The 14,447-nt window shown below is 45.4% G+C and overlaps 1 protein-coding gene across 18 annotated transcripts in view; it reads right to left on the reverse strand.

The window, feature by feature from the left end:
• ANKS1B (ankyrin repeat and sterile alpha motif domain containing 1B) overlaps nucleotides 1-14,447 on the reverse strand; it is a 995,298-nt gene that overhangs the window by 23,160 nt on the left and 957,691 nt on the right. For 17 of the 18 annotated variants that reach the window (XM_073213673.1, XM_073213674.1, XM_073213669.1 and 14 more), the window contains 3 exons: nucleotides 8,548-8,559; nucleotides 7,614-7,700; nucleotides 590-727 (listed from right to left, as the gene is read on the reverse strand). In XM_073213673.1, the coding sequence (XP_073069774.1) occupies nucleotides 590-727; nucleotides 7,614-7,700; nucleotides 8,548-8,559 (237 nt within the window). Of the gene's footprint in view, nucleotides 1-589; nucleotides 728-7,613; nucleotides 7,701-8,547; nucleotides 8,560-9,135; nucleotides 9,316-14,447 lie in introns of those variants that run through there. The other variant, XM_073213679.1, reaches the window with a different exon arrangement.

Here is a 14,447-nt window from a genome sequence, read left to right on the forward strand (position 1 = left end):
GGCTAATTTTTAGGCTTAATGACAAATAGGACTAAAGTTGCTTAACACCACACAAGTGACATTACAAGACTAACTGCTAAATAAACAAATGGACCAAACCTTGGTGTTCCCAATTATTATTATTATTTGCAGGTGTCTAATTTGACTACAAGTTGGTATAGAAAACTACAAATATTGCATGAGTCACTAAAATTAACTTTTCTTCCAAACGATCCTAGACTATTATGCCCTATTGCTTAGAAATGGCTACCAGAGAAACCAACAAAGACGACGAAGGATTAAGGAGGCTGGAAGACATTTTACTATATTTTGGTACCAGAGAAAGAAAGGAATCCATCAAATCTGAAGTGTGACTTTAGAAGTTGAGCAGTGGCAGTTCAGATACTAGGTAGAAGTGGAGTTCTAAATTCAATGGATGAATGAAATACAGAAAAAGCTAAGAAAAGGTGAGTGTGCAAAATGCTTTACTCTAGATATACTTCAATACTTGGTGAACAAGCCAAGTGTCTTAATTGCACGCTGGGCCCTCAGGAAAATGCAGGTATGTTTGGACAAATGTTTAGTCTGTCCAGAGAGGACAGTTACTCACCACATCGAAGGCAGTAAACACGTGACAGTAGTGGTGATTGGACTTCAGATCTTTTGTGATATAAGCAAATGTTGAGAGGTCTTCTGGGTCCTGGGCGGCACAGGAGATATTACGAATTTCATGCTCAGCGATTATGTTCTGGAAGAAATTACATAAATGACCATTGTTTTCCTTTGCAAACCAGCCTATTTTAGAACCACCCTGGGAAGCAGTTGGGTTTCCCCCTTTCTAGCATGTTCTAGATCAGCAACGCTCAAAGTGATCCAACACGCTATCGGCAATCGTACACCAGGTCTGGAAGAAATGTTTCCATTTAATTAAAAACAACCTGAAGGAGTCGTGTCCTGGAGCAGCTGTTCTCACCAGGTCCTGGGTACACAAGCAGTGTGGGTGGCAGACCCTTCCAAGAAATAGGAATTACTAAGCATTTTACAGCTTCCCTTCCTCACTCACACCTGTAGATAGGCAGTGCTGCCCCCTGCTAACTCTGTCTGGAAAGGGTCTCCTGCTACCTTCTGCATCCTGGCAGGAGCTCTGCCCCAGGGAGGCGCTCCGCATCCCTCCCTGCCTTGCTGCTTGCCACCCTGTGTCCTGCTCCGCCTCCCACAGAGCAAAGCAAGGACAGAAGGAAGCAGGCGGCTGCTCTCTTGAGGGCTCCAAGGAGGCTAAGGCAGAGGGGTGGAAAGAGGGAAACACCGCTCTGCAATATTCAAGCTTTGGGTGCCTGGCTTGGTGCAGGGACCCGTGGTGGCAGCACATCTCCAATTATATCCACTGCGGGTAATTCAAGTGGATGGGAGGGCGTCACCACCACCTTTAAAGGGGAAACTAGTGCTCAGTTGTAAGCGCCTCTGAGGGGCAGGTGGTGGAGTAGGACTGAAATCTGGGGTTGTCTGCAGTGTTCAGGCTCTTTCAAACACTGCAAAACCTCCATCCCCACCCCTCTCTCATGGGCTTGATATGATTTTATGTTTTCCTCTCCAGCGCTTCTTCATGCCCTCTCCCTGCCTCCTCATCCCAACCTGCCTCTGGGAATAACTGGTGGGAGGTCAGTGAAGAAAGGTTTAAGTACTATTATCCTGAAGCACAAAATAACCAAGGAGCATCATCTTGGCTGCAAACCTGCTAGAAACTTCCTTGATACGTAGATGTATTTAAAAAGCAAAAAATTTCACATAATAGTGCAATCACTTCTCATCTCATAATATTCCATTTATGTTTCTTGCAGTTGTCATAGATCTAAAACCCTCAAAGCTTTAGTTACCCTAATTACTTTTTAATTGCACAGTCTTAAATAACCTGTCGGCAATAAAATGTTCCGTGTATACCCATCAATGCCTAAAAATGCTTACAAAATGTCCTTCCCTGCCAGCACCCCCAGCAAGTACTTCATGTCCCTCACCCCACTGAACATGTGGTTGGGAAGCAATTACAGAATTAACATATAAAAGAAAATTAAATTAAGACATTCTTCTCCTGCGGCCCTATATGTCAAAAATAACTCAAAGTGAAATTGGAGGCCCTTTATAAACAAGTAACATTCTATCACAAGATACGGTTACAAAATAGAAGGTCATGATCCTGTTCTGGCACTCAGCACTTTTTCAAATAGAAAACTAAATTAGGAACTAGTGAGTCTTAAAATGAATTTATAAATAATAAGATCTGCAGTGTCTTTACAGGTATGATGTTAGCAGGTGCTGAGCGCCTCCACCATCATTTTAATTAGGGGCTGCCAGTACCTTGGGAAATCTTTGTGGATTTGGTCTCACCCGTCAAGGATCCATTGCTAACGAAAACAGAGCACTGGCTCCAACTTGTAACTAAATTGCATTTTGTGTTCTTGAGATCCTTTCCCAGCAAAAGATAGGTCGGCTTCTTGGGAAAGTATTATAGTGAAAAGTGCCCTATGATTTTTATTGCACTGAATTCCCCAAATTCATATGCTGTCACTCTTGACAATTTCCAATGGTGTGTGATGGCATCACAGCCCCGGGCAAAGCTGTGAAGTAGATAAAGGGTATCTTTGGAGCCCTCAGTCTGTTATGGACTGCATGTCTGTGTCTTCCCAGACTCCTTTCTTGAAATCCTAAGCCCCAGTGTGATGGTGTTCCGAGGCGGGGCCTCAGGGAGGTGATGGGGTCATGAAGGTGGAGCCCTTGAGAAGGGGATCAGTGCCTTCTCAAAAGCGGTGACAGCCAGCGGGCTCTCCCTGCCACGTGGTGACACAGCAGGAAGGTGGCCGCATGGGAACTGGAGACGGGGCTCAGCAAACACCGAGCCTGCCGGTGGCTCCATCTTGGACTTTCAGTCTCCAGAACTGTGAGAAATAAATGTTTATTGTTTGAGCCACCCAGTCTATGGCCATTTGTACAGCAGCCCAAATGGATGAGGATATTTTTCCTCTTTCTTGACCCTTCCCCCAATTTTCTGGAATCCCCCACTATTCTATTTCCCAGGCACCCAGGGCTGTCTTTTCATTGTCCATCAAGGCCTGTCCTTCTCTGTGTGGCTCTGTGGCAAAATCGGCCTCCTCTCCCACTGCTGAAACTTTATTCCTCTGCTCCCATGGTCTAAATCAGAGGGATGGCAGGCTAATAAAAATATTCTCTACTCGGCTAAGAATAACTGATGTTTAATCATCCTAACTGGCACTTAAAAAACCTGCTTTTAAATGAATTCACACTGATGGCCTGTGTAGGGAGGTATTTTTGAACAGCACTTCCTGCTGTATCCATCGAGCTCAAATGCAGCGGGGACTTAGGATCTCACGATTGCATCCCTGCCATCACTCTGCACTGTGTACCTTTGCAGAGCCGGGAGGCCGGCGCCCCGTGTGCACGAAGAATCCAACCCGAGGATTCTACAGCTGTTAACTGAATGGAAACTGGAGGGTTGGTTTCCTTGGAGAAGAAGGAAGGAAACATTCTTTCCAATTTCTGTCATCTCAGCAACTTCTCCACAAATTAAAAGCTGACATCATCCTGAGGCACAGTGATGTACCTCGGTTTGAGACAGACTTCTCAGCCTCTGCCTCTAAGCATGTTCTAAGGAGATGGGAGCTTTTAAAAGGCCCAAGAGGACTGGGTGGGGCAGGGCTCACCGTGCCCCTTCTCTGGGATAGAAGGTTTGGCACCTCAGTGTTCACCCACAGGGAGAGTCTGTTATTTCCAGTCTGTTGCCTTTTGTCGTGTTGAGAAACAGCTAAAGAGATGTGTGGCTTGCGGATGAAGATTGGAATGGCTCGGTCCAGCCAATTCATAGAGAGGTTCTGGGCAGGTGTGTTATAATGAGGCGACAGAGCCCAGAATCAGCCCATGTCCCTCACTCTGAGCAGTCCTCCTGAGCCTCCTCCTTGGCCAGTGAGAGAATGCAGTGCCCCTCCAGAGAGGGCCCCCCAGACGGAGGCAGAAGCCCTGGCCGAAGCCATAACTGGAGGTGACCTGCACAGTGGCCAGTGCGGATGGGAACAGTACTCATGCTTAATGGACTCTCAACAGGACTTCGTGCTTCTTAGGAGGAGAAGTATGGGCCATAAAAAACAAAGGGCTCTCGTTTAGGCAAATGTTCCAAATTATTTCATGCCTAAAAAAAAGCATACGCCCTGTTTGAAGGGGGCATTCAAACAATAAACAAACACAAACCAAACTCCAGCACTGCACTGTTCCGAATCTAGCTGACGGGAAGATTGAGGAGAGGCTGAGTAGGAAGGCAAGATGTAGCCCACCCTCAGCCCAGCGCTGGATGTGGGGACTGTCGCCTCCTGGAAGACCCCTCTGATCTAAGGATGGGCCTGTCACCAAACCTCATCATCCTCTGGCTGAATGCCAGGCCAGAGTGACCTCTGGACTGTGGAGCTACCGAAAGCTGATACGCTTTATCTACAACAATTTAGTACTGAATCTATTCCAATTTCCATTTTTAATGCAAGATAGTTTTCTGCTTCTTCCTTCTTAAATCAGGGTTAGTGATTCAATTCATTTCCTAAGTTGCTAGGTGATGAATTTATGAGCTTGTAACTAGGTGCCCATGAATTCAGCCAAAGCCACTTATGTATTAGAGTAAATGGAAAGAAATTCATATTTCACATAGTCTAATGGGGGCTAATAGGAACGGAAGGGTAATTAATGCTTCATCAATTATCCAGTGCGCTGCAAACTAACTGGGGGAAGGTAGCTGCGGAGGAACAGGGAAAGTGTTCGGTCAGGGAGTGGGAAAGTCCAGTTTAAAGTCCTCTCCACAAGGATGGGCTGAGTGGCTGTGGGACTCTGCCTGACCTGTGCACACTGAACAAGCCCCTCGATTTTACCAGGGCAGGGTGAAGGATGTGATGGTTAGGAGAGGGCTGTTTACAAGTACAAGGAAAACATTCATAAATGAAAACATCAAACATGAATGTCAAGGTGAGACTTTTGGTTGTGCCCCATTACGGGCTTAGTGGCCCCTAGTACCGCAAATTGTGACATCCTCAATTCTATCTCCACTTCACAAGCCCTTCACTTCAAAGCAGAGTGGCCTGCCAAGACAACACTTCCTGCGGGAGAAATCTCTGGTGCAAACCGAAAACTCCAGCATTTATCGACCACTCCCTTCCTGCTGTGGCATTAAGCGGAGAGCCAAGCGGCGCGGAGGTGCCAGTGCAGACCCTGAGCGTGGCCCCGTTCACACCACAGCTTGGGGCCGTCCTTCCACAGCGGGTCCTCCATGCTTCTGAAAGCGGTCCTCAGCCTCAGGCGTCCCAGCCTTCTAAGCGGTCCGTCTTCACCAATGTGGACTCGCACGGTCTCTTTCTCCCCCTTTCTGACAAATCTCTCTGCTTTGGCTGCTCACATGCCAACTACTAGTCTATGGCCCCAAGTTGCCTGCAGTGCCCCCCTACCCACTGCTGGATGGGGGAAGATGGACTGCGCTGCAGGACGCTGGGATGGAGGTCGTCTAGCTGGCCTCGGTGACGTCGGTCCCCATGTTCCCAGAAAAGCCAAGCACATATCGTCACACAGTCACAGAGAGGTGGGCTCCACCTGCCACCGACACGTGCCCTTTGCATTTGCTCTAGATTTTGAAGCTATGTTGAGGAGCGTGCTGCAAGCACTTGGATATGCTGGCCTTCTTTATTTAGTGTCTTTAGTCACACAGGGTTTGGCTACCTTCTGGTGCTTATACTTCCAAAGTCATCAGTGAGCAGAGATCTATGGATAATTCATCTAATTATTGGCGACTGAAGCAGAAGTGTCTCCTCAAGTTATAAGAAAGCAGGTCCGACAGCCCTTGATGTGTCTGTGAGCAAAATACCACGGAACCGACAGAGCTCCGTCATTCCTCTGGTCATAGAGAACAGGTCAGAGAGGGTGCTGTTAATACAGTCATAATGCCAGCTTCATGGAATGACAGCCCTCAGATGCCGGGGAGGTTTCAGGGCAAACACTACTTGCTTAGGAATTATCAGAATCCAGGCCTGCTAAGGTTGTTAATCTAAGAGAGTGTCAAACTCACACACTGAGAATATATAACTGTTCATGATTTTCAAATGCAAATGGGGTAGACAGTTGCTCCAGGTGAGGAAAAAGTTGAAATGACAAAGCCTGTCTTGAAATTTAGATACAGTAATAGCAGTGGTATCTTCAGTGAGAGCTTCATAAAGTTTTGGAACTTTTGAAACCACCTGACCATAATTTAAGGAAGTCTGTGCACCAGAAACTAAAACTGCTTCCAAATAATTAAAAAGCAAATCAAATGGGATTTTTCTGATCAAGTCTCCACAATTGAATATCTGACAACAATAACTGCCAACAACACACAGAGTTGGGACTGCTACTGCACAGAAGGCATGGATTCTGAGTGTGCTTGGATAGGACCAGCCAGCATGATCATGCTAGGTTGTAAGCCTTCTGCTTGGGTTTGAGAGCTGTTCCTAAACAGGGAGGTGTTCGTAAGTAGATTTTGGGGGCTTGGACCTACCTGGCAGCTGAGGCAGCACTCTTCTTTGCTATGGAAAACAAATCCGGGAAGCTTTGAATTGGTTGACTAAGACGCTCAGGTTTATTACAGATGACGACACCAGAGCCACTGCCCTGGTATCTAAATCTGGCTGCCCTGCCCCTAAATTACCACTGAATGTTTACCTGTTTCATGACTTCTGTGCCCTTTCTCCAAAATAGGGCTGGTCCAGGTGGGACGAGTGGGTAGGCAGTGAAGAAAACAAACGGCATTCACCACTGGGGATCACCTCATTTCCCCCGTCTTTACCCTTTATCAGATGGAAGGATGTAGGAATAAAACACATGGACATTTGGGGGTTTTGTGAGAAAGAGCCAGCCAGGTTTGAGTTTATGGACAGCAAGAGGGTTCACACACTTTCTAGTCTTAGCACTGAGCTTTCATCTTTGCCAAGGATGGAACCTAGAATGCATTTTAAGTAGAATGCAACCCAGTTGTGCACACGTGACCTCAGAGCCCTTGGACTGTTCCCACCATGACCTGAGCTCCTTATGATTGATTGTGACTCCTAAGAAAACAATACAGTTGAAACCTCTTCCATCTCAGTAGTCAGGAATTAAATGCAATTACAAAATAGAGAAGTCAGAGACCATGTTCCTTGTATCAGTATTCATTATGTGTATCAGAAGGAAGGACATATAAACCCTACAGAAATGGAAAGACAGATGTTCTAGCCCTTCACCTGGTAACATTTCCTCTCATGGAGGACTGAGGACATTGCTGCATTTTCATTCTATACATGAAATTTTTTAGTTGTTTTAATGTTCCCTAGACCCAAAGGAATGCCTGATAACAGTGGGACCATGGAAAAATGAAGGTAAAACACATATAGGAATCCTAGATCAAATCCCTCAGATGAGACATGCCCTTCTGCATGTATGAATGAGTGTGTGATTTCTGGTTGTGTTTAAGGAGCATGAAGATGGTTAAAATGGGGGACGTTGGAAACGACAGGAGGCACAGGATTTTAGGTCACATACTCAGGCCTCTATCTGGTGTCTAGACCAAAGAGAGGTACAGTACCCACCTTATTTGTCGCATCAATAAATTTGACTCCTTTATAAGAGACGGAAAGGATAATAGTAGGGACCTTCTTCATTTGCTCTGTAGACTTCTGAAATTAAAATTAGAAAGCTGTTGGAGCAGTTTGTGTTGCATGGCAACTGAAGCACATGATTTTTTCCTCTTGAAAGATGAAAATGAGCTCAAGTTAAAAACAACACACACGCACACACCAAACACACTAAACACACTCTAATTCAAGTGTATGTCTCTCTTCTCTTGGGTTTAGCTGTGGTTTGGGCTTACCAAGTGTCTGTCTTGCGCTTGGGGATCTAAAAGAGCTTGCACTGCTGCTGCATGTGGGTGAAGGACTCTCTCCCCTGACCCCAAAAGGAGAGGCAAACAGCTCTGCCTCCGACTGCGATTCCAGGCGACCAGCCTGCGGCTACAGTTAAACCACATCAGACTTAACTCCTAGGGTGAATTTAGCATCAACAAAAGATACGCCAGCACTCCCCCTTCTCCCTAATTACTCGTCTTCTTCAAAGGCACAAGGTATGTCTGAATACATACTTACAATAGGGATTTAAAATACATCATTATGAATTTTTCTTGAACCTGACCAAATCTGCAAAAGCTGAGACTATATTTACAGCGGCATCACTTGTGACCACACTGGATAGAATACCACTCCATAGCAATTAAGCCCTAGGGGAACAGTCTGTATTTTGAGCCACAGCAAAATGGGATAGTCCAGGTAACCTACTTCATCATTTAGAGCTGTTATATTCTCTTAGGCTAAGTTCTTACGATACATGTTCTCCCTCTACATTTCTAGGCATCTGCAAAAAGCTCTGTGATTCAGTGTGTGCCTTTGCGGTCTCCTTTCATCACTCATCACAGGGGTCACCAATGGTCCGTTTACTTCATTTCCACATTAAACATCAAGAAGAACCTACCTGACAGTTAGCCTGATGGATTTTCCAGATAGGACAGGTGGGAACATAACAGGAGAGAAAAGACATAAAAAGGTGAGAGGAAAAACGATTTTCATAATCCAAAGCATAAATTCATTAAACGGTAAATGGAGACTAGGCTTTATAGATCTATGTAAGATGTGGTCAGACTGTGATTTTAGAAATTGCTGCAGGCTTTTATGGACCTGGTCTTTCCTTCTCTTTCTCTGCTTTCTCATCATTCTGTTTACTGCAATGCACAGTCTTATAAGTGACACATAAGAACTTTCTGCTTCAAGCCTTGCACAACCAGCTGTCTTATGTGTAGTAAGGGAATTGGGAGAACTTTCTTGGTTTTATTTATATTACCCAATTTTCCATTTTTAAATTCTGAAATGTGACCAGAATTAAGGAAGGCTCTTAGTTGGATAGTGTGAAAGAGACTCACTGAACTCACTAATGATAATTATATTCATTTTTCACTTGAGCCACAGAAAAGGAGTTTCATACTTCCCTAACTGTTCCGACACATCTTTCTGATAGCCACTATACCTGTTTCAAAGCAGAAGAGAATGGATTACTAAGAGTATTACCATTTAATATTTATTAAATGTTCCATAGAGTAGAGAAAAAAGCAGCTCTCTTGAAGTTCTTTTTAGGTAGTTTTAAAATTACCCAGACTGGCCAGTTTTCCTCTGTGATTGCCAAGAGATGGAAATTGGAGCGCAGGTTGGATACTTCCATCTTTTGAATGCTTTGTCCAACCAACTCCTGAAAATGTGCAAGATAAATCAAAGGAGAAGCTAGAAGAAATGTTTATGCAGAGTGCTGGTTTGAAGGCCAAGCAGTGGGCTGAATTTCATAGAGAGAGGGGCAATCGTGGGTACAGGCAATGGTCTGGTGGATGGAACAGTGTGAGTGAAGAATTCTTTGCTAAGAGTAACAGTGGATTTCATAATATGAAACAATGTGCAGTTAATGTAAGATTAAAGTACTCACACTTAATTTAGCATTAAGAAAAAGCCCAAAGAGAAAACACAAAAACCCATTTATCATTCATTCAGCCATCGAGGAGCGACAGGCAGTCCACTGTGCTGGAAAGACTCGGAGTCGGCTTCAGAGGGCGTCAGACAAACCTCAGATGGTACGCAGACTTGTCTGAGAAGGGGCTGCCTGAAGGGCTGTGTTTAGAAGGATTCTGAGCCCGTGTCTGCGCTCAGCGGGAAAGAGGGCTGGGAACAATGTCTGCCGTGGGTGGACAGGAAGAGGCAGTGCGGGAGCTACACGTCCCCACTCCTGGCTGCTCTTATCCACAGAACAGCTACAACACAACTGCTGACAAGTGCGACAGAGAGAGGAACCGAGCACCTCCAGGGTGCTGGGCAGGGAGAGCCTCACTCCGTGAGTGGGATACGTCTTCATTCATTCATCATTCATTCCCTCAACAACACTGACTAGGGGTGATTGAATTGGCTCTTCAAAGACGAGTAGGAATTTTCCAGGTGGCAAAAGGGAACAAAAGAAGCTGTTTTAGCAGCAGAATCAACATACACATACACACATGCCTGGAAATGAGAAATAACGTGGTGGGTTTGGGTAATGGGTGCAAGAGGAGGCGATTTACTCTGCCAGGCTCGGATCCACTGGAAACTTCTGGGTCGGGATGGGCACAGTCAGATCCCGTTGCAGAAAGATAGTGATGCTGGTTGGAAGCAGGAGGAGGGCAGGTATCACTGAAATCAAGGAGAGGATTCCTTAAAGGTTGGGTGCAGCGCCTGATGCCGTGAGGACGAAAAGGCCCAAGAGTTTGTGCCTAGCACAGTGCCTGGCACACATAAGAACTGCTGCTCTTATTGGGTTACTTCACTGAAATCCGTGGCTTTAGTGACTAAAAAAATGTGCGGCTGATTTGATGAAGAGCAACTTCAGGAGGATGGACGCAGCAGAGAAAAGAACACAGTGAGTTGTGCAATGAGTGTCTGAAAGGGAGTGGAGGCCTGGAACAACAGACAGGTCAGGGCATGGGCTCAGAGGCTGACATGCAGGCATCCATGGGGATTTCTGTCCCGATACAAAGATGCCACATCGTATGCTCAGCCAAGCCTAACAAAGAAGAAAAAAAAAATAAAGGATGGTAATGTCTTTGTCTTCTGTGGGTGCCGATGATGTGGGTTGTGAATGGCAGTGTTGGGGGTGGTCCCACATTCCAACCTGGAGCCCAAAGCACATTATCCCCCCACCCCAACCTAGTGCCTTGAGAAGAAGGGCCCCGGCTGGCCACAGGGTTCACAGGGACAGTGGGAGGTCTTCGAGGCAATGCTCCTCCTTCCAGGCACTGCAACTTTGACAAGAGAGAAGAATCCAACCTCTTTTTAAGGGGATTTTCTGATGGTGTACTTTGACAGAGCTTTCAAAGATGTCTTTTCATACGTAATTTTAGCGGAAGATGAAAATGCATAGAAAGAAGGCAAATATGCTGAGTCTTCAGGGAGACTAATCGGGGAGGCAGGCAATCCAGTAAGTGCCCACTTATGAAGCTTTACAGATATCTGTGCGTGCGGAGCTTCAAAACAATGCCATGCATCCAAGTCCCCTGCCCCATGTCCTCTTCGGTGTTGCAATCACCATTTTCTCCTCCTTCCCAGGGACGCGGGGCACCTAGTATGGACATCACTGCTCAAAGCACTGGCTGTCAAGCAACACTGGTTTTTATGACCTGTCTGCATACTTTGCTAGGTTTCTGGATAGTTAATACACCCATATGTGTACGTATGTTAAAAACCAAGCCTTATTATTTGTATAAACAGAATTCTTTTCTTCATGTCCATTTCCCCAGTTAAATGCTCAGGGCAAGCCTTATGCTATTTGTTTTTAGTTGTTTTTTTTCTAAGCCGTGCTCTTTGCAGAATTCATAAGGCTTTCCAGAGCCATCACACATCACATTCCTTCTCCTCCAGCGCCTGCTTTGCAGGAGAGACTGATTTGTAAAGCAGCTGGAATACTCATGGGTTAGGCCCAAAATTAATGTAACCTTTACAGCATCTTGCTCTCCTGCTAACGGCGTTTATAATGGCATTCAATTGTATTTTGTTCACAATTTCCCAAATTAAGATGATCGTCCTTTTATTATTCCAAGAGAAACAGTATTTAGTTATACAGAGATGTTACATTTCTGAAACTTAAAATAAAATGTACTTGTGAATCTTTAAAATCAAAGGGAGCCTTGTGGTTCCCACTTGGGTTTCTGCCTGTCAACATTACACAGAATAGGGATCGTAATTTCATATCTGGAGGTGGACACCTGAAATATTATTCTTAATAGGTAAAGGAGCTGAACACTTTCAGAGTAATTATTTTTCAGGGAGGGATTTCTGGATTCACCAAGGAAAGTAACCATCTTTTTCTTCCCCTTTTCAATGATAGATTATGAACTGCCTGGAATCTTGGTATGAAGTCACAAGGGTGTTTTTGCTTTAGCCTTAAGGCATTCTCTGAAAAGAAATAGTTTCTGCTTTTCTAATGCAGAATCAGCAGTATGAGAACATTCTTTAGAGATGCCAGGGACCTTCTGATCTCAGAGCATGACTTTCCCAAGTGTGAATGAGACCCAGGAAGTTTGCAGCCGGGAGCACTTCAGCTGTGAGCTGTAATGTTGGGTTTGAGTCTGGAGTGACGTTTATGCTCCTAATTTGTGCCCCATAATCAGCACACAGAGGGAAGAGAGTGAGGCAGTGCATGGGGAGGATGTCACTGACCTTCACTGTTACAGTACCTGATCATTTCCAGTGTATTTTAAGCACAGACTGGGGAATAGATTTCCAGATGGTGTGCCATCCAATTTACGGTATATTTTTAACGTACACATGGCTACTGCAGGGTGCTTTCTAGTTAGATATTCAGTGCTGAGTTATAACTATTAATTTTGCCATATAATATTTCCCTTAGTTTCAAAGCTTAATTATTATATTCAGTTTCAGCAAGTAAATTAAAAAGGATCAAACAATTATGTTTGGTAGCCCTATATGACTTTCAAATGATTTAAAAAATACACAAAACAAGTGTTACTGTGGCCATTCTGCAGTCAAATGCTCTACCCCTGAGCCACACCCCCTTTGCGGTCGTTCTGCAGACAGGGACTATGTTGCAGGGATCATAACAGATAAAGAACAAACCTCAAAGCAGCCATTGGACGTGAACTCTTACCCTTCAGAACGCGGTTTATGTGTCACTTTCTAGGGGAAGCGTCGTCAGCTTCCCAACGCGATGCGAGGGCTTTCCTCTTGCTCCTCTGCCCACCCTGGGAACCTCTGCCTTTCTCTGAGTCTCCTGCCCTGGGTCTTGGGGTTGCTGGCTTCCCTTATTACACAGGGAGTTCCTTGAGGACAGCCCACATCCTAGTGATCTGACTCCTCCATAATGACTAACACATGGTCTTAGGTGAAATCCTATGTGATTACCATTTTTACAGGCTCAAAATGGCTAAATATCAGCCATTTCCCAGGGTTCATGCTAACAACTGCTGAAATCCATGACAATTAAATGAATGGGCAAATGAATGAATGTTTGGGAAGAAGCATGAAGCCAGTTTTATAAAGAACCGCAGTACCAGTCTCTCAGTGCACAGAGAGCTCAGCAAATTCATCAGAGAGCCCGGATTCCCAGGGCCGGGCCCTGAAGCTCTGGAAGAACGGGCAGGAGAACCACAGATGTGATGAGAGATCCACCAAGAGATTCCTATGGGGTGGAAAAGCTTCACAGATCTTGTCATTTTTCTGCCTGAAGAAGAGAAGGGTTAGATTTTCATTTTTGTGACAGGAAACTGGCCCAGGCTACCAGCACTAAGATAAGAGGGAAAGACTTCCTGAGCGGGCAGATGATTACTAAGGGCGGCTGGGAAGTTCCTCTCTATGGATGTCTTTGAAAATAGTTTGGACTCTCATCTGTCACTAATGACTTAGGGGTAAGTCTCATTTGGCTGGGAAATGAGGCTAAATGATCTCAAGGGCTTTTCTGGTCATAAGAACTCTGACACAAAGGCTGGGTGAACGCAGAGCCTAAAGACCATGTGACAAGAAGAGATGGCAGGCAAGCGGCCATCCAGACCATTCCCCCGGTGATGCGCGGCTCTTGCACTGCCAGTGGAAGTCAGCCCCAGTCGATGCCAGTGTGGCACAAAGTGATGCCCTCTATCTTTGTTCCTCTTGTGCTGCTGGTTTCTGGGCACCATGTCAGGATGATTCTACCACAGCAGCCTTACTGGAATGCCCAGTGGACCAAGGTAATCGGTTTCACACTTTCAAGAACCTTCGAATCACATGGAGAGCTTGGTTAATAACAGACTACTGGGCCCCGCCCCTAGAGTTTCTATTCGTAATTAGGAACTGATTGTTTGTGCTCCCCTCAAAGTATTGTTAAATCCTAACATCCAGCATATTAGGAGGTGGGGCGTTGGGCAGGTGCTTGGGTCATGAGGGTGGAGGTGGAGCCCTCATGAATGAGGTTAGTGTGCTTGTAAAAGGCCTGAGAAGCTCCCCTGTCCCTTCCACCAAGTGAGGCCACCGTGAAGACGGCTGTCTATCAACCTGAGCGTCTGGCTGGACACCAAATCTGCCAGTGCCCAATCTTGGACTTGCCAGCTTTCAGAAGTGTGAGTAATAAATGTCTCCCAGGATATTGTATTTTCATTTCATTTCATTCACAGCAGCCTGAATGGACTAAGACAGGAAGTTGAAGATAGGGCCCAAGATTTTGCATTTCTAACAAGTTTCCAGATGCTGCTGGTACTGCCAGTCCAGGGACCACACTTGGAGACCTTCTGCTCCGCAAATGCAGTTTGATTGAAAGTTACTATTCAGAACTGTCCTCTGCTGCTCTGCATGTAAACTGTTGTACTGCATTCTCCA

This window comes from Manis javanica, chromosome 10 (assembly GCF_040802235.1).
Source record: "Manis javanica isolate MJ-LG chromosome 10, MJ_LKY, whole genome shotgun sequence".
Classification (NCBI taxonomy): Eukaryota; Metazoa; Chordata; class Mammalia; order Pholidota; family Manidae; genus Manis; species Manis javanica.